This window comes from Manis javanica, chromosome 18, assembly GCF_040802235.1.
Source record: "Manis javanica isolate MJ-LG chromosome 18, MJ_LKY, whole genome shotgun sequence".
Classification (NCBI taxonomy): Eukaryota; Metazoa; Chordata; class Mammalia; order Pholidota; family Manidae; genus Manis; species Manis javanica.
This window is the reverse complement of record NC_133173.1, coordinates 17,712,814-17,740,693: the sequence shown is the minus strand read 5'-3', so window position 1 is coordinate 17,740,693 and position 27,880 is coordinate 17,712,814. Positions and strand designations below refer to the sequence as shown.

The 27,880-nt window shown below is 36.8% G+C and overlaps 1 protein-coding gene across 8 annotated transcripts in view; it reads left to right on the top strand.

The window, feature by feature from the left end:
* Window positions 1-27,880, top strand: part of TJP1 (tight junction protein 1) — a 271,810-nt gene that overhangs the window by 202,568 nt on the left and 41,362 nt on the right. For all 8 annotated transcript variants that reach the window (XM_073227124.1, XM_073227123.1, XM_073227121.1 and 5 more), the window contains 6 exons: window positions 5,268-5,544; window positions 8,808-8,911; window positions 9,517-9,685; window positions 10,511-10,658; window positions 26,619-26,758; window positions 27,675-27,780. In XM_073227124.1, the coding sequence (XP_073083225.1) occupies window positions 5,268-5,544; window positions 8,808-8,911; window positions 9,517-9,685; window positions 10,511-10,658; window positions 26,619-26,758; window positions 27,675-27,780 (944 nt within the window). The remainder of the gene's footprint in view (window positions 1-5,267; window positions 5,545-8,807; window positions 8,912-9,516; window positions 9,686-10,510; window positions 10,659-26,618; window positions 26,759-27,674; window positions 27,781-27,880) is intronic.

Sequence of the window (27,880 nt, the reverse complement as noted above, 5' to 3'; positions counted from 1 at the left end):
TTCATGAATTAGTTGCTCATGTTTATGTCCAAGAGATTTTTCCCTATGTTTTTTTCTAAGAGTTTTATGGTTTCATGACATTCAGGTCTTTGATCCATTTTCAGTTTACTTTTGTAATCATGGGGTTAGAAAATGATCCAGTTTCAATCTCTTACATGTAGCTGTCCAGTTTTGCCAACACCAGCTGTTGAAGAGGCTGTCATTTCCCCATTGTATATCCATGGCTCCTTTGTCATATCTTAATTGACTGTATATGTTTGGGTTAATATCTGGACCCTCTATTCTGTTCTACTGGTCTGTGGGTCTGTTCTTGTGCCAGTACCAAATTGTCTTGATTACTGTGGCTTTGTAGTAGAGCTTGAAGTTGGGAAGCGAGATCCCCCCTCCTTTATTCTTCCTTCTCAGGATTGCTTTGGCTATTCGTGGTCTTTTGTGTTTCCGTATGAATTTTAGAACTATTTGTTCCAGTTTGTTGAGGAATGCTGTTTGTATTTTGATAGGGATTGCATTGAATCTGTAGCTTGCTTTAGGCAGGATGGCCATTTTGATTATATTAATTCTTCCTACTAAAGAGCATGGGATGAGTTTCCATTTGTTAGTGTCCTCTTTAATTTCTTTTAAGAGTGTCTTGTAGTTTTCAGGGTATAGTTCTTTCACTTCCTTGGTTAGATTTATTCCTAGGTATTTTATTCTTTTTGATACAATTGTGAATGGAATTGTTTTCCTGATTTCTCTTTCTGCTAGCTCATCGTTAGTATATAGGAAAGCAACAGATTTCTGTGTATTACTTTTGTATCCAGCAACTTTGCTGAATTCAGATATTAGTTCTAGTAGTTTTGGAGTGGATTCTTCAGGGATTTTTTTGTACAGTATCATGCCATCTACAAACGGGGACAGTTTGACTTGTTTACCAATCTGAATGTCTTGTATTTCTTTGTTTTGTCCGATTGCTGTGGCTAGGACCTCCAGTACTACGTTGAGTAACAGTGGGGAGAGTGGGCATCCTTGTCTTGTTCCCGATCTTAGGCGAAAAGTTTTCAGCTTCTCACTGTTAAGTATGATATTGGTTGTAGGTTTGTCATATATGGCCTTTATTATGTTGAGGAATTGCCCTCTATACCCATTTTGTTGAGAGTTTTTATCATGAATGGACAATTTTGTCAAATGCTTTTTTCAGCATCTATGGAGATGACCATTTGGTTTTTGTTCTTCTTTTTGTTGATGTGGTGGATGATGTTGGTGGATTTTCATATGTTGTACCATCCTTGCATCCCTGGGATGAATCCCATGTGATCATGGTGTATGATCCTCTTTATGTATTTTTGAATTCTGTTTGCTAATATTTTGTTGAGTATTTTTGCATCTATGTTCATCAGGGATATTGGTGTGTGATATTTTGTGGTGTTTTTGCCTGGTTTAGTTATTAGAGTGATGCTGGCTTCATAGAATGAGGTTGGGAGTATTCCGTCCTATTTTTTGGAAAACTTCTAAGGAGAATGGGTATTATGTCTTCTCTATATGTCTGATAAAATTCGGCAGTGAATCCACGTGGCCCGGGTGTTTTGTTCTTGGGTAATTTTTTTATTATGAACTCAGTTTCGTTGCTGGTAATTGGTCTGTTTAGATTTTGTGTTTCTTCCTTGGTCAGTCTTGGAAGGTTGTATTTTTCTAGGAAGTTGTCCATTTCTTCTAAGTTTTCCAGCTTGTTAACATACAGATTTTCATAGTATTCTCTAATAATTCTTTGTATTTCTGTGGGGTCCATCATGATTTTTCCTTTCTCATTTCTGATTTTGTTTATGTGTGTAGATTCTCATTTTCTCTTAATAAGTCAGGCTAGGTGTTTACCTATTTTGTTTATTTTCTCAAAAAACCAGCTCTTGGTTTCATTGATTTTTTTCTGTTGTTTTATTCTTCTCAATTTTATTTATTTCTTCTCTGATCTTTATTATGTTCCTCCTTCTCCTGTATGTGGGCCTCATTTGTTCTTCGTTTTCCAGTTTCAATAATTGTGACTTTAGAATATTCATTTGGAATTGTTCTTCCTTCTTTAAATAGGCCTGGATTGCTATAAACTTTCCTCTTAGAACTGCCCTCGCTGCGTCCCACAGAAGTTGGGGCTTTGTGCTGTTGTCATTTGTTTCCATATATTGCTTGATCTCTGTTTTTATTTGGTTACTGATCCATTGATTATTTAGGAGCATGTTGTCAAGCTTCCATGTGTTTGTGATCCTTTTTATTTTCTTTGTACAATTTATTTCTGGTTTTATACCTTTGTGCTCTGAGAAGCTGGTTGGTACAATTTCAATCTCTTTTAATTTACTGAGGCTCTTTTTGTGGCCTAGTATATGATCTAATCTTGAAAACGTTCCATGTGCACTGGAGAAGAATGGGTATCCTGTTACTTTTGGATGGATGGAGTGTTCTATAGATGTCTGTTAGGTCCATCTAAAGCAGTCCTTCCTGTAGTGGTATGTGGTTTGTGGGAGGCAAATTCCCTCAACTTTTGCTTGTCTGGAAATTGTTTAATCCCTCCTTCAAATTTAAATGACAATCATGCTGGATACAGTATTCTTGGTTCAAGGCCCTTCTGTTTCATTGAATTAAATATATCATACCATTCTCTTCTGGCCTGTTAAGTTTCTGTTGAGAAGTCTGATGATAGCCTGATGGGTTTTCCTTTGTAGGTAATCTTTTTTTTCTCTCTGGCTGCCTTTAATACTCTGTCCTTGTGTTTGATCTTTGCCATTTTAATTATTATGTATCTTGATGTTGTCCTCCTTGGGTCCCTTGTGTTGGGAGATCTGTGGGCTTCCATGGTCTGAGAGACTGTTTCCTTCCCCAGCTTGGGGAAGTTTTCAGCAATTATTTATTCGAAGATACTTTCTATCCCTTTTTCTCTTCTTTTTCTGGTACCCCTATTATGTGAATATTGTTCAATTTGGATTGGTCACGTAGTTCTTTTAATATTCTTTCATTCCTAGAGATCCGTTTTTCTCTCTCTCTGCCTCAGCTTCTCAGTATTCCTGTTCTCTGATTTCTATTCCATTAACAGTCTCTTGCACCTCATCCAGTCCAGTCTGCTCTTAAGACCTTCTATTGATTGTTTCATTTCTATTATCTCCCTCCAGACTTCATCCCTTAGCTGTTGCATATTTCTCTGCAGGTCCATCAGCATGGTTATGACTTTTATTTTAAATTCTTTTTCAGGAAGATTGGTTATATCTATCTCACTAGGCCCTCTCTCTTGGGTTGTCTGAGTGATTCTTCTGCCTTTTTGTGGTGATAGAAGTGGTCGCAGGCAGGTGGCACGTGTGTCAGCTGGGAGAATAAAGTCCCTTCCTGTTTGCTGGTTGCCTTTCCCTTCTCTGCTGCCTGTGTTGATTACCCACACACCAGGAGCAATCTCTCGGATAACTGAGCTGCTGTGGGCGGGGCAGCCCTCGGGATATCCTATGGCCCTGTGGGGGGTTGAAGACATGCCGGGTGTGTTCTCCTGCAAGAATGGCGCCCCTTTGTGCCATCCGGACCGTGCTCCAGCTTCCGCTGCCTGTGCCGATTACTCACACACCGGGAGCAGTCTCTCGGATAATCTCCTGAGCTGCCATGGGCGGGGCGGCACTCGGAATAGCCTAAGGCCCTGCGAGGGGTGGCAGCCTTGCCAGGTATGTTCCCCTGTGAGAATGGCACCCCTTCGTGCCTTCCTGACCTTGCTCCAGCTTTCTCTGTACCAAGTTGTTGTGTGCCGGCGGCAGCCTCTGGGTCTGTCCCAGTTCGCTGCGCGCTGGGAGAAGACTGTGTGGTTGCTGTGGGTGGGGCTGTTCTCCGGCTGCTCCACAGCTGTGGTGGGTCAACCAGTTTGCTTGCAGCACCGGTCCTTTTCGTGAGATGCTGAGTTCTCGCGGATGTAAATGCGGCCTGGCTGTTGTACTGTATCTTCTGGTTTTTCTTTTAGGAATAGTATTTTCAAAAATATATGTGATTTTGAGAGGAGATTTCCACCACCTTGCTCACACTGCCGTCTTAAGCCCCTATGCTCAACTGTTTATTTTTTTTGTTCATTACTGGAGGAGGAATTAAAGATTAAAGTTATAATATAAAGTACTGTTTCTGATAAAATATATTATTAGAGATTGAAATAGATGTGAGCTTAAAATGCAGAGAGTCAGTGGGAAATGCTGTACAGTAAATGTTACTTGATAAGGGTCTCAGCTGTGGTGCACAGAGGGTAGAAAGGCAGGCAGCTTTCTCTCAGTTCATAACAGAATTGACACTCTGTTCCTTTCATGTGCTGGTCTGTTGTTTCCTCTTATCCTTCACCGTCAATGTTGTTTCCTCAGAAACTGAAGAGAATAGGAAAGAATGGTAGAATTGGAAGTAAGATGGACATAAAGTTTCAGTAGATCAAGGTGTCAAAAGTAGAAAACAAAGAGTGTTACCCAAGAAGATCGTGCAGATTTCTGATGAAATCAAGTGTATATCAGGGTGAGTGAGAAGGCAAAGTATAGGCCAGGGATTAAGACAATAGTCAATCAGCAGGCAATGCGTGTAGAACTTAAACTTACACAAAGTGAAGGAAATAAAAGGACATGGAAGAAAATTGAACTAGTTACCAGCATCATTAAAGAAAGAAAGCCAGAAGAAGGAATTTACACCAAAACCAAAAATTACAAATTGGAAAGAGACAGAAGCTGTGAAAGCAGTTTATATTGGTGAAGCATAACAGAGTTACTAGCTCCAACATACTAAGTTGAATGTTAATGTAAAGGCACAATAAATTTATCTCTTGGGGGTCCAGTAGGAAAATTGTGAGCCTTGATACTGATGTATTCTGAAAATTTTAAGGTATCAAGTTGGGCTTGCAAGTATGCTATGGTTTTGGTAGTAACTACAGTACATTTGATGGCATTGGAGTACAGTGCTCCATCCTTTATTCATACCACTGACAATTAGTTTTCTTTAAGCTTGTGATTATTATACCTAGAAGATCTCTCTGAATTACGTAAGTACTTCATTAGGCCCACTGTTCCATATTTGGCTCTTAACCAGCTCTGTTTATCAGGAGAGGAGAAACATAACCATTTTGGCAATGTGTTGTAATTGTGTAACACAGTTCTCTGATTCATAATTAATACAGAACCTGTATTCTTTATTAATTAAATTCGGTATGAATTAATACACGAAAAATGTAATTTCCTTTCTCTTAGGAGCTAAAAGTACATACATAAAAATCAGTCAACTTATTTTATAATCTCTTTTACTTGTAGACCATTCGGAGGAAGAAGAAAGTTCAGATACCAGTAAGTCGTCCTGATCCTGAACCAGTATCTGAGAATGAAGAGGATAGTTATGATGAGGAAGTACACGATGCAAGAATTGGCCGGGGAGGCCTGGTTAATAGAAGGAGTGAGAAGAGTTGGGCAAGGGATAGAAGTGCAAGTAGAGAGAGGAGTTTATCTCCACGATCTGATAGGCGATCTGTGGCCTCTAGTCAACCTGCCAAACCTACCAAAGTCACATTGGTGAAATCCCGGAAAAATGAAGGTATTTTCTGCCAACTCAATCATTTTCATATGAAAAATTTTAAACTAATGAGAAGTAAAAGTGCCATCTCCATATCTTGACTTTTCATTGCTATAAGTCTAATCCTAATAGGGCAGGCTTTACAAGTCACCCTTTTTCCCTTCTTGAATCATTTTGTTGTAGCAGATAGTACTTCAGTTAAGCCAGTAGTTGCACTTTGGATTTTGTGTGGTTCAAACAGCCAAATACAAATTAAGCTAACAAGAAATGTCACACTGTTATCAAGTTGAAATTCAGCATTTTTCTTAGCTGTTAGGATCAGAAGTAGCATCCTCATGGGAAGAAATATTGGACTTTTTTTTTTCTCCCCCAGAATGTTTTTTCAAATGAAGAGACTGAGAGGAAGGAGCCCCTTACTAGGGCATTTCTCTGTAATGCAAGAGTTCTTTTAAATTTTTGAAACTGAAGCCCATCTGCCTCCCTTTGCTTAAACAAATTTGATAAAAATGAATCTGTGGCTTCCTTCTGCTGTGGGCATCTTTCAAATGGAGGAGAGCATTTATGACTTATCATTCTGAATAAAAGGTACTATAGTAAGAATATTACAAAGGTTCCACTTTAATCTGGTTTACCAAAACCTGACATTGTTCCTAGTTATTACTCTCCACCCCCACTCTAGCAGCTTCTCAGCCAAACTGTCTACACTTGCTGTTTCTACTTGATTTCACCACTCACTCTTCAACCCTCTGTGGTCGGGTATCTTTTCCACCTCTATCCCAAAACAGTTCACACTAAATTCCGTAAAAATTTTCAGTCTTTATCTTACTTGTCTTTTCAGTACCATTTTCATAAAGTCAGTCACTCCCTATTTTTTTGAAATAATGCTGTCTATAACAGTGTCCTTTTGCTCCACCCCACTTCTGTGTGCTTTGCAAGCTCATTCTCCTCAGCCCACCCTTTAATGTTTTGTAGGTATCTGTTCTAGAATCTCTTTCCCCATTCAACATAACCTCTTTAGGCAGTCTTCATCTACTCTCATTGCCTTAGCTGCTCCTGATGGCAAAATTTCTGCAGCCTAAGTGTATGTACACATGTTTCAGCTACTGGGCATATTCACTTAGGTATCCCAGGTAGGTCCCTCAACCTTGGCACGTCTCAAATGAAACTCTTATCTTCCTCTTAAAATTTTTCCTTCAGGTTTCTTATGAAATATCCCATTTAATATATTTCCTATCTAACCCCCCAGTTTCTCAAGCTAGTCATGGATAACATGATACCTCTTTTCTCTCACTTTCCTATGCCCTGGTAATACATCCTAACTTCCTGAATGCCACTCTTAACTGTCCCTTTTCTCTGCCTTTCCCCACTGCCACCACCCTTGCTCAAACTAGGTCTTTTTTTTTTTTTTTTTTTTGAGAGGGCATCTCTCACGTTTATTGATGAAATGGTTGTTAACAACCATAAAATTCAGTATGGGGGGGGGTCAACGCAAACTAGGTCTTTTTTTTCTTCCAGCTCATCTTTTTTTTCTTGCAACTTTCTGAGGTATAATTGACAGCATATATAAACATATAAAATTGTATATATTTGAGGTCTACAGCGTGTCGATTTGATGTATATATACACTGTGAAATGATCACAATGAAATTTACCACATCCCACACCTAACATGGTTATTCTGTGTATGTGTATTTGTGTGTGTGTGATGAGCACTGTCATCTCTTAAGTAGACTCATTTGCTCTCAGAAACTATTCTCTGTATTCCATCCACTCTATTCTGCAAATACTTCACACAGAGAATCCTCCATGACACTTCGCTGTCTGCTCTTTCACCCCTGTCTCTTAGTTACTTCTCAGCCCCAGCTACTCTACACTTAATACTTTTTGCAAATCTTCAGGTCTTTCCTTCATACTTTTTAGTGTGTTTGTTTTTAACCATTCTGCCTCTCCCACCTCCCACATGCCATGTACATACATACCCTCATACTTAAGGCTTAGTTAAGTAAAGTTTCAGCTTTAGCATTTCTTCCTCAGGGAGGCCTTCTCTGATCCTGTACTAGACACAACCCCTGTATTGCCCTTATCTGAACTCTTCATCACACTCACATCACTGTAGACAGATCTTTTTCCTTACTGTCCTATTGACAGTGTGAGTTGCTAGAGTGAAGAACTGTCTCTTGTTTGCTGCATTTTATCCATAGTGCTTGGCACACAGTTAATATTTACCTAAGGAAATACTTCGAATAAATGAATCAGTTAATATATAAGGAATATTTTGAAGTCATGTCCGTAAATTATTTAATCTTGACTAAGGACAGTCTTTTAATACTCCATTCTTCTGTGATATTAGGACTATCTCTAAGGAACATATAGTTGATTGCCTAGCTCTCCTAAAAAAATCACTTTCTTTTTTTACACTGAGTCTATTCCTGTTTGTGAACACTCTTTTCTTTATTTGCCTTAAGTTAAACTGTGACTATGATGTAACTTTTAAGATCTGTCTCATAATTTAGAAAAGTTTTGTTTCCCATTGCAGCAAGACTCAGAGTCCTTTTCTATCTCCTGACAAAACCAGTCCTTTTCCTATTGCTGTTATGTTGTAGTCATTGTTAAAAAAAAAAAACTATAGCCTTGCAGTCCCATGGCCAATTTCCTGGACTTCCCTAGTAACTTCCTCAACTCTTACCCCACTCACTCTTGGATACTTTGTTAGTTGTTAAAAGGGAAGGACTGACATTTTTAACTCCTGCGTACATCTGCCTGGCTAGCCGTAAGCCTTTGAAGTAGTACAGAGTATTATGTGCTAATGCTCTGAGTATGTCTCTCCAGTGTCAGAGGTGTGTAGATCAGAAAGAACATTTGCTGTAGGAACTGGGAAAAACAAAAATGTTATATGCTTGGTAACCCAAGTCATTAATGAAATTTTCAACCTGTCCAGAGTTTTTCTAGACCTCAAGCAGTTTACTTTTCAGAATTGTATTCATTAAACCTGCAAAGCTAGTGTTGCAATAAAACGTAGTCAAAAAGAAATGGTCTTCTCTTCAGGACTTTGTTTCAGTAAAATGGAAATGAAGTCAGTCTTCTGTTTGAGTCACTTTCCCTTTGCTTTTGCATTGATATTGCAAACTTTTTGATGATTAGAGAAAGTATCTTTGCAGGATGACTAAGAATAATTTCTTGTTAATGACTGTAGTTAAAAACTCTGTTTGCAGTGATTATTAGTCTTATACTTTTAAAGTCTGCTGTATTATTTTATACTAAAGACATATAATATATTATTTCAGAATATGGTCTTCGATTGGCCAGCCATATATTTGTAAAAGAAATTTCACAAGATAGTTTGGCAGCAAGAGATGGCAATATTCAAGAAGGCGATGTTGTATTGAAGGTATAGTCATGTTTTTATATTTTCATGAACTAAAATAGAAAACTCAGGTCTAGAATGGCCATGTACCTTCTGCTTGTGTTAGAGGCAGTTTTTCCAAAAAGAATTGAAAATCAGTGCTTGGGGCACTGGATAGTTTGCCGCTGTCCATTATTATGTGTCAACACTGATGCTTTTCTTTGGGCGTAGTGTCATCTTGAGAGAATTAATGACTACAAATGTATATCATTCACTAATGGGGTCTACTTTGTAGATAGATATGTCTATTCTTACACAATAAGCAGTTTTGAAAATTGAGATATCATTGAAAAAGTAGTTTTATTGGTTTGTGTATAACTAATGAAAGTGACAGGCTTTCAAGAAGGGGCTAGAAGATGCTAATTTGGGTTTTCTGACAGAGCAACAGTGTAATAAAGATGTTGTTATTTCAGGAAAGAAGAATACCTTGATAATATAGGAAACTGTAAAGGGAATACCTCGGTTCTTACAGCAAGCCAAGGATATGATACTAGATATTAGATAATTAGATATTCCTATTCAAAGCAGACTAAGCTCACATTTGTATTTTTGTCATTTACTTTCAACCTATGATTTCTTTTCTGTGGCAGATAAATGGTACTGTGACAGAAAACATGTCATTGACAGATGCAAAGACATTGATAGAAAGGTCTAAAGGCAAGTTAAAAATGGTAGTTCAGAGAGATGAACGGGCTACCCTATTGAACGTCCCTGATCTTTCTGACAGTATCCACTCTGCTAATGCCTCTGAGAGAGATGGTGAGTACAACTCTGCTTAGAGATTTCCTTTAAGTGACCTATTTCTTAAAGTAGTAGGGAGATTTGGCATGCTTGCGTGAAGTAATTTTCTTTAAGCTATACACCTTCAAAACCTAAGAATTATAAATATAAATATATATTTAGGGGGATTAATTTTAATTTTTTTTCCAGTCTTACTAAGAAATAGTTTACATGCATCGCTGTACAAATTTAAAGTTACAGCATGATGATTTGATTTATATGTATTGTGAATTTATTACCACAGTACATTTAGTTAACATCCATCATCTCACATAGGTAACAATAAAAAGAAAGGGAAGACAATTTTCTCCTTGTGATGAGAACACTTAGGACCTACTCTTTTAACAACTTCCCTCTGTGTCATCCAGCAGTGTTAACTGTATTCATTATGTTGTAAGTTACATCCCTATTACTTATTTATCTTATAACTAGAGTTTTGTATCATTCGACCAGCTTTCTCCAATAACCCCTCTCCCCTCCCCCACCTCTGGTAACCATAAAGCCAGTCTTTTTTTTCTATGAGTTTGTTAGTTCATTTATTTGTTTTCATTTTTTAAATTTGTTTTCTTTGTCTGACTGATTTCATTTAGTAAATGCCTTTGATGTCCATCTATGTTGTCACTATATACTTTTTTCTCTGTAGGCAGCTTACCACTATTGATCAATGACTGATGAAGTTAATGCTTAAATCAACCATTTTATATGAAATTATATTAAGTGGCTTTTATCCATTATCATTGGAGTACTTTATATTTTACTATAGTCATTTCATGGGGAAAAAAACAGCACCCTTTTATTTAATAGACATTTCAGAAATTCAGTCACTGGCATCAGATCATTCCAGTCGATCACACGACAGGCCTCCCCGCCACAACCGGTCACGATCTCCTGACCAACGGTCAGAGCCTTCTGATCATTCCAGACACTCTCCACAGCAGCCCAGCAATGGCAGGTAATCGCAATATTGTTTAAAATAAAATAGTTAAATGTGCTCAATACGTATTTCTGGTATTGCTTACAAATGAAACTAGAAGGTTGACTTTTTTTTTTAAGGTTTCAAGATTAGGTCTGTTCTTTTACTAATTTACATATTTCTTGCCTTTGAAAACAGAGATCAAACTTGTTTTAAAGGTCCATATAGTAAATATTTTAGGCATGTGAGCCATACATTGTCTTGTCACTACTCAGCTGTATAGTACAAAAGTATCTGTAGGCGATATGTAAATGAATGGTTGTGGCTGTGTTCCAATAAAATTTTATATACAAAAATAGATGGCCCAGCTCCAGTTTGCTAAACCACTGCATTAGAAGATGGTAGCAGGCTTAAAGAATCTGTGGCTTGGGAAAATTAACTATAGTAAAGGTCCTTTATTAGACAGATTAACCTGGACTTTATTTTCCCTTTTAAAAATACACTAGCTGGTATTTATGCCAAAGTGTCTGGTATGCTATAATATGTGACTTTCTTGAGTTTATATTATCATTCGGGTCACAGATATATTTGAGGATCTGAAGGATATTATGACCCTTATCTCCAGAAAAATGTACACATGTATGTAGCGTTTTATGTAAAGTTCCTAGGACTCTGTAGGCCAGGCTACCAACAGACCTGTGTTTAACAGTAATCCATATGGAGGTCTTCTGGGAGCACTTGAAAACAAGTCCAGAGCTGCACAGTTTAGGATTAAAGATGGTGATTTGTGCCTTACCTGCAAAGAGGGATTTAGCTCAAGGAGTCGAAAATTGCTAAGATAAACATTCTGGAGAGAAGACCCGGAACTGGACCGTAGGGAGTACTACAATCCTTGAGGAAGCTGAGGAGGTGAGGGAGACACAAACGCAAGGGAGGAGTGCCTAGCCAGAAGAAAGCTTCTTAAAGACTGTCACCAACCGAAGTAGTGCACTTGCTGTACCCTGACGCTATTAGATATTTATGAAGCTGATTCTCTCTTAATTTCAACTTTAGATTGATAAATTATCTGTATTTTTTATCTTTATTTTAAGGTGATAATGATTTTTTAAAGTAATATTAATAGTATGTCTATGCAAAACTGGCCTATCTTAAAACTGATTATCATCTGTAACCGCTACAGGTTAATATATCAATTCTAAAAATCTCCCTGACATAGGCATTAGCTGGAAAAGGATTGCTGCCACAACAGATACACAGTGATCTAAACACCCTTAATGATTCATGGGGGACAACTGTAATTTCTCTTGTCTAGAAACTGTGCTGGTCCCAAGCAGTTTGGACATGATTTTCCTCTTTTTTAAAGAAAGAAGTATATTAAAAATTTTGACTGTTTTTATTATAAGCAAATTCTAAATCTTAGTAATTTCTTCTTGATACTTGCTTTTTTTCATTTATATTTCCTAACATCTGGCATCTGTAACTTTAAAAATGGAAAAAAAAATTTTTTAAGTATATATTAATATCTTTTTAAGTTGTTTTACTTCTCCTGAGAACCTCAGGTATTCTCACAAGTAACACCATTACATGAGATCTTTTAGAAGTACCGAATCCTGGCTCAATTCATCGGAGATGGAGGCAGAGAACACTTTATTTTTAAGTGCCAGGTATCATTCTCCCCTGTGTGCTACCAGATTGGGAACTTACTGTTAGAACAGGTAGCATATACTGAAGAAAAGAGAGTACTTCCAACTACAGCAGACCAGAAGTCTTAACTTGCTTTTCCAATTTCTGTGCTGAGAATTAAATTTCTAAAATTGAGAAAACAGCCTATAGGCTAGTTGCTTAAAGGTTTCATTTCCCCGCCCAAAAGTTAATATTAAAATCCAAATAACTGTGGAGTTTCAATTTAGAAGCTACACTGCATTTAAAAAAAACAATTTAGATATGTAAGAGTAAAATCCTAGTATAAAAAAACACCATGCAACAGAGATTCAAAATGGCAGCATGAGAGGTGAGATGGAGAATTCCAAAACCACAAATAATATGAAAATATAGTTAATTGCTACAACTAGCCCTAAAACAGCAACAAGAAGGAAGGCTGAACCAGACTGCATGCAGACCTCATGAACAGAGCAGACCTCACAAAAACAGGGCAACGTACAAAAGCCTTAATCAGGTGGGACCCAAGCCCTTCCCCCACCCCAGCTCACCAGCGGGAGGGAGAGAAACGGAGCAGGGAAAGGGGTGGAAGCCTAGAACTGCTGAACACCGAGCCCTGGAGGTCTGCTTTGGGAGCAGAAACCTGCACTGTGTGGTGCTCTGGATGTTGGGGAGATCAGACAGGTGGAGGGCTTGAGAGACAGACTGTGGCCATTTGTGGTGGAGGGGACAAAGGAAAGGCAGACAGTTTGAGGGGCTTCCTAGCAGCAAAAGGGCTGCTGAAGAAGTGGGGTTGCATGGAGCTTGCTGCACAAAGGGAAGGGAGAGGTGGACAAGGTTGTCTGGGTGCGCTCTACCCAGCTGGTTGGGAACTTTCAGGAGCTTCAGGCACCCCATCCTCCTGTCTGCCTACTCAGCTTCAAGGCCTCCCCACTGTGACACGCAGCCTGCTGCACCTTCCTCCTAGCCTGCCAACACCGGTTCGCAAACCATCAATAACTGCGCTGGCATCAGGCTAGCCAGAAGGAGGCTCAGCCTACAAAAGCTATAGACACAAAGCACAGAGGCTTACACCTGTGTGCTTGGCCCACTGGCTCTGACACTGGAGACAGGCACTGCAGACCGGAATCACGTAGCAGATCTTTACAGTCCCCAGGCACAGGTCTGCTACCCTGTGGCCCCCAGTCTCACTGTAGGGGCTGAGCAGCTCCAGAGACGAGCTTCTGGGCACTAGTGGGCACCACAGAGAAATATGAAACATCAAAAGAATATGGTTCAGACCAAAATCTCACAAACCCCAGGAAAAGGGCCTAATGAAACAACTCACCAATCTGCCTGACAGAGAGAGTTCAAAATAAAAATCATAACCATGCTTATGGAGGTACAGAAAAATATTCAAGAACTCAGGAACAAATTTAAGTCAGAGATCCAATCATTAAGAAATTCATATCTGAAATGAAACATACAATGGAGGGATTTTAAAGCAGATTAGATGTAGTAAAAGAGATGATAAATGGAATAGAAATTAGAGAAGAGGAAAACAAAGAAGCAGAGGAACAAAGAGAAAAAAGAATCTCTAAGAATGAAAGAATATTGAGAACTGTGTGATGAATCCAAACGGAACAATATTTACATAATAGGGTTACCAGAAGAAGAAGAGAGAGAAAAAGGAATAGAAAGTGTCATTGAGGAGGTAATTACTGAAAACTTCCCCAATCTGGGGAAGAAGATACTCTTTTAGGCCATGGAGGTGCACAGATCTCCCAACACAAGGGACCCAAGGAAGACATCAAGACATATAATAATGAAAATGGCAAAGATCAAGGACGAAGACAGACTTTTAAAAGAATATAGAGAGAGAAAAAAGATCACATACAAAGGAAAACCCATCAGGGTATCATCAGATTTCTCAACAGAAATCTTACAGGCCAGAGGGAGTGGCATGATACATTTAATGCAATGAATCAGAAGGGCCTTGAACCAAGAACACTCTACCCGGCAAGATTATCATTTAAATTTGAAGGAGGGAATAAACAATTTTCAGATAAGAAAAAATTGAGAGAATTTACCTCGCACGAACAACCTCTACAGTGCATTTGATGGCAGTATTCCTTAGGCTAAATAGATGTCACCCAAGGGATAGGCAAAGAGCACAGAATATGATTCATAACATACAAAGAACCAAGGAGGAAGAAAAAGGAGGAAAAAGAAAACCAGAAGAACCTTTAGGTTGTGTTTGTAATAGAACACGAAGAGAGTTAAACTAGACTCTTAGACAGTAAGGGAATTACCCTTGAATCTTTGGTAACCACGAATCTGATTGTATTAAAAGACAAGACATGTCTTTATGCCGCCTACAAAACTCACTTCAAACCCAAAGACATACACAGACTGAAAGGAAAGGGATGGATAAATATTTTGTGCAACTAACAGGGAGAAAAAAGGAGAAGTTGCAGTACTTGTATCAGACAAAATTGATTTCAAAACAAAGAAACTAATGAGACAAAAAAGGACATTACACAATGATAAAGGGGTCAGTCCAACAAGAGGATATATACTATTACAAATATCTGTGCATCCAACACAGGATCACCTACATATATGAAACAAATACTAACAGAATTAAAGGGGGAAATAGAATGCAATGCATTCATTTTAGGGGAATTCAACACACCACTCACTACAAAGGAGAGATCAACCAGATAGAAAATGAGTAAAGAGACAGAGCCACTGAACAACGTATTAGAACAGATGGACCTAACGGACATCTACAGAACACTCCATCCAAAAGCAAAAGGATACCCATTCTTCTCCAGCACACATGGAACATTTTTAAGACTAGATCACATACTAGGCCACAAAAAGAGCCTCAGTAAATTAAAAAAGATTGAAATTGTACCAACCAACTTCTCAGATCACAAAGGTATGAAACTAGAAATACATTACATAAAGAAAACGAAAAAGCCCACAAATCCTAAATAATCAGTGGATCAATGATGAAATAAAAACGGAGATGAAGCAATATATGGAGACAAATGACAACAATAAATCAACAACACAAAATCTGTGGGATATAGCAAAGGCAGTGCTAAGAGGGAAATATATTGCAATACAGGCCTATTTCAGGAAAGAAGAACAATCCTAAATGGACAGTCTAAACTTACAATTAATGAAACTAGAAAAGGAAGAATAAATGAGGCCCAAAGTCAGTAGAAGGAGGGACATAATAAAGATTAAGGCAGAAATAAGTAAAATGGAGAAGAATAAAACAATAGAGAGAATCAATGAAAGCAGGAGCTGGTTCTTCGAGAAAAGAAACAAAATAGATAAAGTCCTAGACAGACTGATCAAGAAAAAAAGAGAGTCTACACACATAAACAGTATCAGTAATGAGAAAGGAAAAATCACCAAGGATACCACAGAAATACAAAGAATTCTGAGAGAATACTATGAAAAATTATATGCTAACAAACTGGATAACGTAGAAGAAATGGACAACTTTCTGGAAAAATACAACCTTCTAAGACTGACCCAGGAAGAAACAGAAAATCTGAATAGACCAATTACCAGCAAAAAAATTGAATTGGTAATCAAAAAACTACCTAAGAACAAAACTCCTGGACCAGATGGTTTTACTGCTGAATTTTATCAACCATTTAGAGAAAACCTAATATCCATCGTCCTTAAAGTTTTCCAAAAAATTAGAAGAGGAGGGAATACTCCCAAAATCATTCTACGAGGCCAACATCACTCTAATACGAAAACCAGGCAAAGACACCACAAAAATAGAAAATTACAGACTAATATACCTGATGAACATAGATGCAAAAATACTCAACAAAATATTAGCAAACCGAATTAAAAAATACATCAAAAAGATCATCCATTGTGATCAAGTGGGATTCATCCCAGGGATGCAAGGATGGTACAACATTCGAAAATTCATCAACATCATCCACTACATCAACAAAAAAAGGACAAAAACCACATGGTCATCTCCATAGATACTGAAAAAGCATTTGACAAAATTGAACTTCATTCATGATAAAAACTCTCAACAAAATGGGTATAGAGGGCAAGTACCTCAACATAATAAAGGCCGCATATGACAAACCCACAGCCAACATTATACTTAACAGCGAGAAGCTGAAAGCTTTTCCTCTGAGATCGGGAACAAGACAAGGATGCCCACACTCTGCCCATTTTTCTGGAGGTCCTAGCCATGGCAATCAGACAACACAAGGAAATAAAAAGCATCCAGATTGGCAAGGAAGAAGTCAAACTGTCCCTGTTTGCAGATGACATGATATTGTACATAAGAAACCACAAAGAATCCACTCAAAAACTACTAGATCTAGTATCTGAATTCAGCAAAGTTTCAGGATACAAAATTAGTAAACAGAAATCAGTTGCTTTCCTATACACTAATGATGAACTAGCAGAAAGAGAAATCAGGAAAACAATTACATTCACAATTGCATCAGAAAGAATAAAATGTCTAGGAATAAACCTAACCAAGGAAGTGAAAGAGCTATACCCTGAAAACTATGGAACCCTCTTAAATTAAAGAGGACACTAATAAATGGAAACTCATCCCATGCTCTTGGCTAGGAAGAATTAATATTGTCAAAATGGCCATCCTGCCTAAAGCAATCTACAGATTCAGTGCAATCCCTATCAAAATACCAACAGAATTCTTCAGTGAACTAGAGCAAATAGTTCTAAAATTCATATGGAACCACAAAAGACCCCGAATAGCCAAAGCAATCCTGAGAATGAAAAATCAAGCATGGGGTATCTTGCTTCCCAACCTCAAGCTCTACTACAGCCATGGATATACAGTGGGGAAATTGCAGCCTCTTCAACCGCTGGTGTTGGCAAAACTGGACAGCTACATGTAAGAGAATGAAACTGGATTATTGTTTATTCCCATACACAAAATTAAGCTCAAAATGGATCAAAGACCTGAATGTAAGTCATGAAGCCATAAAACTCTTAAAAAAATATATAGGCAAAAATCTCTTGGACATAAACATGAGCAACATATGCTCATGAAGAAGTTGCTCATGTTTATCTCCCCAGGCAAGGGAAACAAAAGCAAAAATGAACAAGTGGGACTATATCAAACTTAAAAGCTTCTGTACAGCAAAGGATACCATCAGTAGAACAAAAAAGACATCCTCCGGATGGGAGAATATATTCATAAATGACAGATCCAATAAAGGATTGACATCCAAAATATGTAAAGAGCTCACACACCTCAACAAACAAAAAGCAAATAATCCAATTAAAAAATGGGCACCGGATCTGAACAGACCCTTTCCAAAGAAGAAATTCAGATGGCCAAAAGACACATGAAAAGATGCTTCACAATGCTAATCATCAGAGACATGCAAATTAAAACCACCGTGAGATATCACCTCACACCAGTTAGGATGGCCAACATCCAAAAGACAAATAACAACAAATGTTGTCAAGGATGTGGAGAAAGGGGAACCCTCCTACACTGCTGGTGGGAGTGTAAACTAGTTCAACCGTTGTGGAAAGCAATATGGAGGTTCTTCAGAAAACTCAAAATAGAAATACCATTTGACCCAGGAATTCCATTCTTAGGAATTTACCCTAAGAATGCAGCAGCCCATTTTGAGAAAGACATATGCACTCCTATGTTTATCGCAGCACTATTTACAATAGCCAAAACATGGAAGCAACCTAAGCGTCCATCAGCAGATGAATGGATAAAGAAGATGTGGGACATATACACAATGGAATATTATTCAGCCATAAGAAGAAAACAAATCCTACCATTTGCAACAACACAGATGGACCTAGAGGGTATTATGCTCAGTGAAATAAGCCAGGTGGAGAAAGAGAAGTATCAAATGATTTCACTCATCTGTGGAGTATAAGAACAAAGAAAAAACTGTAGGAACAAAACAGCAGCAGACTCACAGAACCCAAGAATGAACTAAGAGTTACCAAAGGGAAAGGGGCTGTGGAGGATGGGTGGGAGGGGAGGGATAAGGGGGAAAACAGGGCTTTAGGATTAGCACTTATAATGTAGGGGGTTTTAGGCATGGGGAAGGCAGTATATACTGAGAAGACAAGTAATGATTCTATAGCATCTTACTACCCTGATGAACAGTGACTGTAATGGGGTATGTCGGGGGGGTCTTGATAATAGGGGGCGTCTAGTAACCATAATATTGTTCAAGTAATTGTACATTAACAGTATCAAAAAAAAATACCGTGGGACCTCCATATATTGTTTATTATTTAATTTTGTTTGTTTGTACAAATGTTAAATTCTGTTTAAACAAGTGATACAAAAATCACTTGATCTTTATGAAAAACGATTCCGTTTAATGTCTAAAGAAGTCTGGCTTTGTAAAATACCAGCTGCCCCCCCCCCTTTCTCTTCCAAGATTTCTTAAATTTTGTATATTTTTACTATATATACTTATCTACTGAGGATAATGTCTTCATTTTGTCAGAGGCAATAGAATATAATGATTCCTTTTGGCTTTGAAGCCAGACTTCTGAATTTCAGTCTCAGTTGCCCTTGGTTACTTGCATGACCTTGAAACCTCTCTGTGCTTTAGATTTTCCATTTGTTATAAAGTAGGCATGGTCATATATTACAAAGTTATTGTGAAAATTAAATTAATTATTATAATACCTGCACAAATATTAGCTGCTAGTAGTAGTATGAGGAGGAATATCTTGAGTTAAAGTTCCCAGTCATCCTTTCACATCTGCTCATATTTGACCATTTCTAAGAAGATTTCCTCATTCTGTAGACAAGGTGAGACATTGTGGTAAAGTCCAGGGTTACATATAGTTGACAGATGATTGGGGTCAGAATTAAAACTCTTAGACATTAGTCTTTGACCTTCCTGGTATAGGGAAAATAGGAAAGTAGGTTAATTGCTACTTAACCATTAGGGAACAAAAATCTACAAAACATTCTATTATCATATCCTACTTGTGTTCCTCCCTGTGATGTTCAGTTCATTAGCAAACATTATATGAACAGCATTCTAAGGAAAACACATGAGTTTGTTTCTTCATCATAACTAGATGACCACTATACCCTATTGCTGTCTAGAACACGGGTTGGCAAAGTACAACCAATGGGCCAAATCCAGCCTGCTGCCTGGTTTTGCAAATAAATCCATCCCACATAGTGAGACTGAGAAAGTGCAACAGGCAGAATGGCCCACACAGCCACATTCAGAAAAGGTTTGCCAATCCTTGGTCTAGAATGTTAAAATAGTTTTGTTATTAAACTAGGAAACATATGTTGTATAGACAGAGTTATTATAGTGATTTTCTTATAGCTTGATGCTTGTTCCTAGGTTCTGTATTTTATTCAGCATTGCTTCAGAACCCACTGTGGACCCAGACCTGTGCTCTTGGAGGAGCTGGGGATACTGATTCCACAGCGGGTGGCTCTGCTTCATGGTGATTACCGAGTGGCTATCACTGAGAAGATTCTTTCTCTGGTCTCAGTGTGGTTACTGCGTAACCAGACAGTGTATGACTTGCAGTATATTTTCTAAACCTCTGCTTGGTTATATTGTACTCTCCCTAGTATTTACAATTAAGAGACCCATTTTATGTCTTTTTCTCTGAGAGGAACAACATATGTTTATTTTTTGTTCTAGCCTATAAACTTCAGTAAAAGTGACTATGGTGCTACTGATTAACCATAAGCAGGTGCAGTATTAAATTTTTATCATAGTAAAAGCTCAGACTAATGAAGATCATGTTGAACTATGGAAAATTTGAGTTGTAAAGATTTACATTTTCTATTACTTACACTCAGTTACTCCATAAACTGACAAATGTTCATCCATGGCCTAAGAAGTTTTAGGGACCGTGTTTTAACAAATAGAGGTAATGTTAATTTATATTTAGCATATCCATTTTATTAAAATGGTTGCTACAGAAGTACTTGAAAACAGTTTAAAAAGATTGAAACTTTGTAAAAATTTTAAATACTGTCTTTATTCAGTGTTTGTTTCTCCTGAGAGAAATGCCACCACTAAATTCTAAAGTTAGTGGTGTCAGGATTTATATGGCTTATGGTATAGCAAATACATGATAGTAAAAATAGAATTTTACAGATGAGAAATTTCTAAACTAAATCCAATTGTTGACCCAAGTTAACCTGACATATTTGGGATCCAAACTTTTTACTTATATAGTTTGCAAGTAGTATCAGTCTTTTAATATACAAGGTTGAATTTAAACTCATGACTGTTCTCTAAAAGTGCCAGGTAAGTCCTAAAACATTCATGTAGGGAATATAATGTATCTCCTTAAATACCTTATAGAATCTTGGGTTTTAAATTAAAGATCTCATATATTTATTTACACCCTGTACTTTTTCTATCACCTTCCATAATTGTTTTCTTTAATATTAGAGAACTGTAAATATTGTTTCATCTTAGAATACATAGTTTCTGTCAGCTTGGTTCTCTCTGGGACGTACATTAAACTGTCAATAGGCTAAAAATTATTGTTGAGACATCCACATATATCATTTAGACATTTTAGTGTTTCAAAATGTGAATTTCAGATTTTGTTTTCTGAATCTTTGTTTTCAGTCCTTTATCCTAAATAAAAGAGGTTTCATTACCTCCAATTTGGTAGGTGTGTTATTCAAAGTAAGATTTGCATGTGGTATTACTGGTAAATAACTTGGTGTAGGTACACTACATTTTCTTTTTCCAGATACACTACAAAGTCCTTCTTGTTTGTTTTTTGTTTCCCCTTCATCTGTGAAAGATGGAGAGGGCCAGGTAGACAGATACAGTTATGTATCTCAGTCAAATTAATCAACCAGTTCCTCACTTCTTTCCCAGCGTTCAGTGCCTTTCAGTTGGAGTGATGCAGTTGCTTGTGAGTGATCAAAAAGCAGCACAGTGCGTGTTTATAGTGAAGGTTTTTTTTAACCAATAGCTTTGACATCCTGTTAGTTCTTCCTGTATCAAAGATTTTTTGATATCACAAATGTATCAGTATATAAGTTATGCCCTGAACAATCTACACAAGATCCCTGCTGTCATAGAGCTTATATCCAAGTGAATAAAGCATGTAAGTTTGAAATATGAAAAAGTATTTGTCTTTAGAGGTAAGTGCTATAAAGAAAATTAGGGTGAAATGATAGCGAAGGAGGGGACATTATTAGTAACATGCTCAGGGAAGGTTTCTCTAAAATCACTTCTTCTTGAAATAATTAAGAAAGAGCCCGCCAGCTGAAGATCATTACAGAATAAGGGCACAATGCTGTCCTTAGGGGGAAGCTCACTCAACTTGTTGGAAGAACAGCAAGACGACCAGGGTGGCTGGATTTGAAAGAGCAAAGGAGAGAGTCATTTGAATACTCTTAAGTATTTTTCTTTGATTGGGAAAAATTGGTTAGGGAGAATGTGAAAGTTACTTTTAAAAGTTTATACTTGAATTGTTACTAAATGTTTTTGGGGTTTTTTTTGGTAAAATTCTTTGTCTAACACTTCAAAGTGAGTGGAATATTGCCAACCCATCCTGAACTGAGTTTCTGAAGAAAATATAAATTGTTTTTTGTAGAATGAGTCATTCAGTATGTAACAGGAAGTTGGCTTTATAAAAGGATGTTTTACTGGAGTGAATGTTCAGGCTTAGTTTATTTCCTATATTAAGGTTACGTTTAAAGTATGACATAACTAGTTGATTTGGAAAGTGTATTGAGAGGTGTAAGTACTGAAGGAAAGCCCCCTGAAGAATGGGCCATCTGGCCTATCTTATCAGACAGAGTCCAGTCAGGAGACAGAAAGCACAGTATCTGAACAGAGCAAGTTTGATGTAAAGAGATTAAATGTAACAGGATTGGAGGAACAAAGGATTAGCTAGTAAGAAGGAAAGAGATAAAGAAGTGTAAGGAGCAGCTTCTCCTCCTGGTGCTGAGAGAGAACACCAAAGAAAGAGGATCGTCCACCCATCCCCAGGGCTGAGAGACAGCTCCTTGGAAAGGGCACACCCATGGTTCATTAAATGGCAGAGAATTTGCTGAGGTGTGTTACCAGATGAACTTGCAAGAAACTTGTCCCCTAAAGTTCTTGGGAAAGCTATTCATGGAAAGGTGTCTCGTCAAAGACATTGCACTACAAAACCATCCTAGGGATCACAGGGAGGGCTGCTGGCCACTGTGCTGTTGACTGCTGTGTGCTGCAAGAGCCTGCTGAGGGAGCAGGGTAGATCCAGGCAGGAGTGTCCCTTCCTCCTGCAGTGTCTCTCCAGGTCCTTCTACTGACCAAGCTGCCTGCTCTCTGATGCCTACGCTCAAAGGGCCCAAAGAGTTGTGATTTTACATCTGAAGGTTTTCACTTAAAACGATCTTTTACTTCTTGCTGATCTGATTGAGTGTTGTTCTGCTACCCTGGTTACACAGTTGACCCAGTAAGACTTAAAGAAGGCTCTGCTTATCATGAGTCTTAATTTATGTGAACGTAAAACTCTTCAGAGACTCCATGCCACTCCATCTTTGTCTAACAACTATCTTCTACTGAGCTTTGAGCCAGCCCAAAATCTCTAGCTAAATACATCATTACCATTAGATTGATATGTATATGTACAAGTGAAAATCCCCCAAACAGAACCTTTTCCCCTACCCTCCAGATGAAAACAAAAATGCCCTTAAGAGGGTCTTGAGGCTCCCTGAAATGCCTGAAGCTTCTGTCTGAGCTCCTAGGAGCCACAGTATAGTCGTACTCAGGACATAAGTCAGACTCAGGACCGAGATGGTTTTCATGTAAAGTCATGTAAAGAAGCAAAGTAATTGTCAGCTTTCCTCATAATAGCAAAAATTATTTTTCTATAAAAAGCTTAACTGTTATTTCAGAACCATTAGGGTAGAATTATGTAAGGAAGATAACAGGAAAATGTATTTTTATTGTCAGCTTTATAGTTTTCTTTCAATAATTGCCATGAATAGTAGACTAATTCTGTGTATTTCAATTCAGTTTTTTGTCTTGCCATAGATGTAATGGTCACATTTGCTCATAATAGAACCTTTTAAATGTTTGGAAATGGTTATTTTTTTCTGTACTATAACTCTAGATCTCATTGCTCAGCACTGTTGATATTAGTAGTCACCTATGGCTAGTGTATATTTGAAATGTGACCAGTTCAAATTGAGATGTATTGTAAGTGTGAAATGACACATAGGATTTTGATGACTGAGTACACGAGAAAAGAATGTAAATACTTCATTAATAATTTGTATTGATTTCACAATGAAATAATACTTTGGATTTATTGAGTTAAAGTGTATTAATTTTACTTCGCTTAATATGGATTCTAGAGAATTAAAAGTTATACAAGTGATTTGTTTCACAATTCTGTTGACAGCACTGCCCCAGATATACATGTATTATTGAATCATGCCTCCATCTTTTGGTAGATAACAGTATTGCACTAAAAAGAGCAATGATTTTCTGAATATTAATTGCTTGAAAAGTTTAATAGAATGATGTAATAAGTTCCATCCCTTTGAAATGTTTTTAAGTCATAATAATTGCATTACAAGAAAAAAAGGAGATAGACGTTGAGTCATGAAAATTAGCCAAAGATGAAAATACTAGTTTTGTATGATGTACAGAGCCCTGTTGCACAACAAATGGCAATCTATTGGTTATCATTGGGGAGGATGTTCAAATTAAAATACTATGTTGATTTCAAGTTACCAAGGTGGTAGTTATCATTATAGTCAGTCACATTTTAAATTTGGGAAGTTATTTTTTAAGTTACATGAAAGAAGAAAATCAATTGGAAATGTTTGTTTTTTTATCTTATTTTAAGTAAATAAAGTCTGCTCGTTGCAGAGCAAAACAAATATGTAGAACTTAAAATTATGTAGTTCTTTGATCTCTTTCTTTAAAATGTTCATATTTGTAACATATCATTTGCATTTTTTAGTGCAAAGAATGCAGGGAGAATTTACTGTTTTGTACCACCCTTTATATTCTGAGGCTTCTAGAGCAATTTGGGGATAAAGTTTAATTGTATTTATTTATTCTTAAGACTTAATTGTGAGATTATATTACATAAGCAATGGCTAAAATTTTGACCTTTTATGATTTAAAAGTTCATTCTGGTTTGAACTAGAATCTATCTTGACTTTTATAGTTTTTCTCTGAAAGATTTTACTTACATGAATACTCATTTAATATTTATCATTTAAAACTAGAGAATACCACCATAGAATAAGTGAAACAAATCTGAAAATAGAAACTAGGAAAAGTGCTTGTTTTTATCCTTGTAGGAAGATAACCAAGAAGAAAATTTTTCCTGGTAAGAGACTGCTAATAAATATGCATTAATAGAACCAAATTCTTTGTTTAAAGTTAGACTTAATTCCGTTTTAAAATAATACTTTAAATACTAAATATTTTAAATATTTTATTCTTTACTTGTAACTAATATGTAAATATTTTCTTGTAAAAATGGAAATAGTAGAGATAAATCTAAAATTTTTCTTGGCTACTACTCCCTCCAGAGTGAACTGTTGCCTGTGTGATTATATCCATTTGGGTCTCTCTACATGTGAATTTGTGCATGCATGTGTGTGTGTAGCTACAGAGAGAATTTTCTTTAATACCTCATTGGTGTCACATCATGTATATTCAGCAGTTGTGCTGCTTCACGTTGTTTTAGAGTTCTCTTCCTGTGTCTACATACAGCTCTCTTTCATTGTAACTTGTTTAATATTTTTAGTTTTAATCTCCAGTTATGAATGCAGTGTGTGCTTATTAAACAAGTAAAACAGGTCAAATCCACCAATTCCACCTCACCCCAGTTCCCAATCCTCTTGAATTAAGCCTTTCTCCATACTTGGACAAATATTTGGCATCGCATATAGAGTGTTTTTAATAATTTTAAAAGGTCAGGCTCTATTCATGATTTCCCAGCTAGCTGATTTCACTTAACAATACAAGGTGAACATCCTTCCTGCTTATTTTTTCAATGAAAAACTTCTCATATCATGGAAAGTCCGATTCCAGGTCTTTGTTGTACGTACAATATTATGTAAGCATCTTTGTCCCTTATGTATATACTGGCTCTTTTTATTGCTAAAGTCATGAAAGAGTCTGTCAGTGGTGTTTTTACATGTTCATGGATAGTGCCAGATTACTTTCCAAAAGTAACTTTGATTTACACTTCTCAGAATTCCGTATTTTCCATAAAATGGCAACTCCTTATTTTAAATTGACGGTTTCCTAACTTACTAGTAGAGCTGAGCATCTTTTCATGAAATTAACTGACCTGTGAATTGCTTCCTCAGCAGATTGCCTGGTTCGTTTTTGTTGATCATTTTCCTGTTGCATTGTTCTTTTTCATTTTTTTCATCAGTTAATAGTAGCTATTTGGCAAGTGTGTTACAAGTTAAGTCTTTGTAATGTCTTTCCCTGTGCAATTAGACATTTTTAATGTAGTGAAATAATTTCATCATTCCTTTATGGCTTCGAATTTTTATCTTAACTAACTTTGGGAGATCTCCCCCAATGTAAGATTATACAGATTTGTTCCTGGCATATTTTTTCCTTTCCATTTCTATCTGTCGTTGAGGATATTGAGAAAAATCTGTTGGTTTTTCTAAAAAATGGAATTAAAATTCTCTTAATTCAAATTTTTTTAGTGTTCTTTTACACTCACTAAATTTTTTTGCCAATTTTTTGAGCTCACTTGGTGATTGTATCATCTGAGTCTTTCAAATAGTGGTAAATAATAGTCATTTGTAGGTATCACTGTGCTGTTACTGATCGTAGGTGAATACATTCAGCATTTCACTATTTAATATGGTGTTAGTTCTTGGTTTTGTATTAATTGTAATTAATGAATTGTATCTTTGCTTATGATTTTTATTAGGAATTGCTGTTGAATTTTTTCACATGCCTGTTTGGTATTAACATTTTTTTCTCTAATACTTGGGCATAATAAGAAACTGTATTATAGATTCCTAATGTTGAACAAGCCATACATACACTCTTGAAATAACCCTGCTGTGGTCATTGTATAATAAATAGTATGTTCTTTTCTGACAGTTTTGGACTGCCATGTCCATAATAAACTTTGCTACTGTGGACGTTTCTCTATTTTCTGTTTTATTGCATTGATCTATTTTTCTGTTTCTGTGGCAATACCACTGTAGTATTACGTACTTGCCTTTTATAATATTTAGCTGTTAGAACAAGACCCTTGTCATTGTTTATTGGAAGTTTGGCTATATTTTTACTGTTATAAGTAATTTTCACAATCATCTTTATGCTTATAGTTTTTTGTTTTACTAACATACAGTCTTCGTAGCAGAGAGGAAGAGAGAATTTCTAAACCTGGGGCTATCTCAACTCCTGTAAAACATGCAGATGATCATGCACCTAAAACAGTGGAAGAGGTTACAGTTGAAAGAAATGAGAAACAGGCACCCACTCTTCCAGGTAAGCCCAGCAAAATACTAAGTTCAGAAGACATTGGCAATCAAACTAAAGTAATTGTCAAGATTTACAGAAGACTTAAAGGTGTATTATTACATTTATTATTGCTGTTATTGTTTCTACTGTTACTGTGTGTGAGTTTTCTGTCTCTGACTCCTAGAATTTTCCTTATGGGTAGAAGATTGGCATGGATCAGTAGGCTTTCATGAATTTTTTAAAAAAGTTTTCCTAAGTGAAATTATTCATGGTTAACAGCTACTCACAATGAGCAAAGCTATTTTCCAACACTGCTCAATAAAGAGAAATGTTTGATTGCCTTCAGAAAATGTGTTATTTTGCTTATTGAAAGTGTTTCCATAAACATTTTATAAAGTATACCTTGTATTGCTGTATATGAGACCAGATGTAAGAATATGCAAGGTTCCAAGATCTGGTTGCTTTTGAAAGAATTTTGGTTCTAATGTCTCTCAGTTCCTTCCCTCCAGTCATCTTTTGCTCTGCTTGTTTAGTAGAAGGAATGTGGGTATTTAAAAATACATTTTAGCACAGTGAAGAAAGATGGTTGCTTTGGTAATCTTAACAGAGAAGTGTAGGGATTCTCATATTCTTCTGTTATTTTCCCTAGAGAATAGATTTTCAGACCCTAACAGCTGGAGCAGTAGAAAGCACCAGTGACTATGTAACATGCATACTTGTTATAAAGACATCAGAATTATAACTGTAAACTGTACTCTAATATGTATATATATATATATTCCATATCAGGTTCTCAAAATTGAACATTTTTGCTGATGAATTTTCATACATGTATTTTTACAGACTTTTTATTGTTGGCTATTTCCACTGGTTGGTTACATTATTACTCTGTTTTTTTAAATAAAATGATTCTTGCACAACTTAAAATTTTTCTTTCTTTTAGAACCAAAGCCTGTATATGCTCAGGTTGGACAACCAGATGTGGATTTACCTGTCAGCCCATCTGATGGCGTCCTACCTAATTCAGCTCATGAAGATGGGATTCTTCGGTAATGCAGTTTTAAGCTGTTGTTGTCTTTCTGTCCATTATTAAAGATTATTTAAAGTGAGAATTCAGTTGCAAACCATATTATTATATGTACTTCTTAA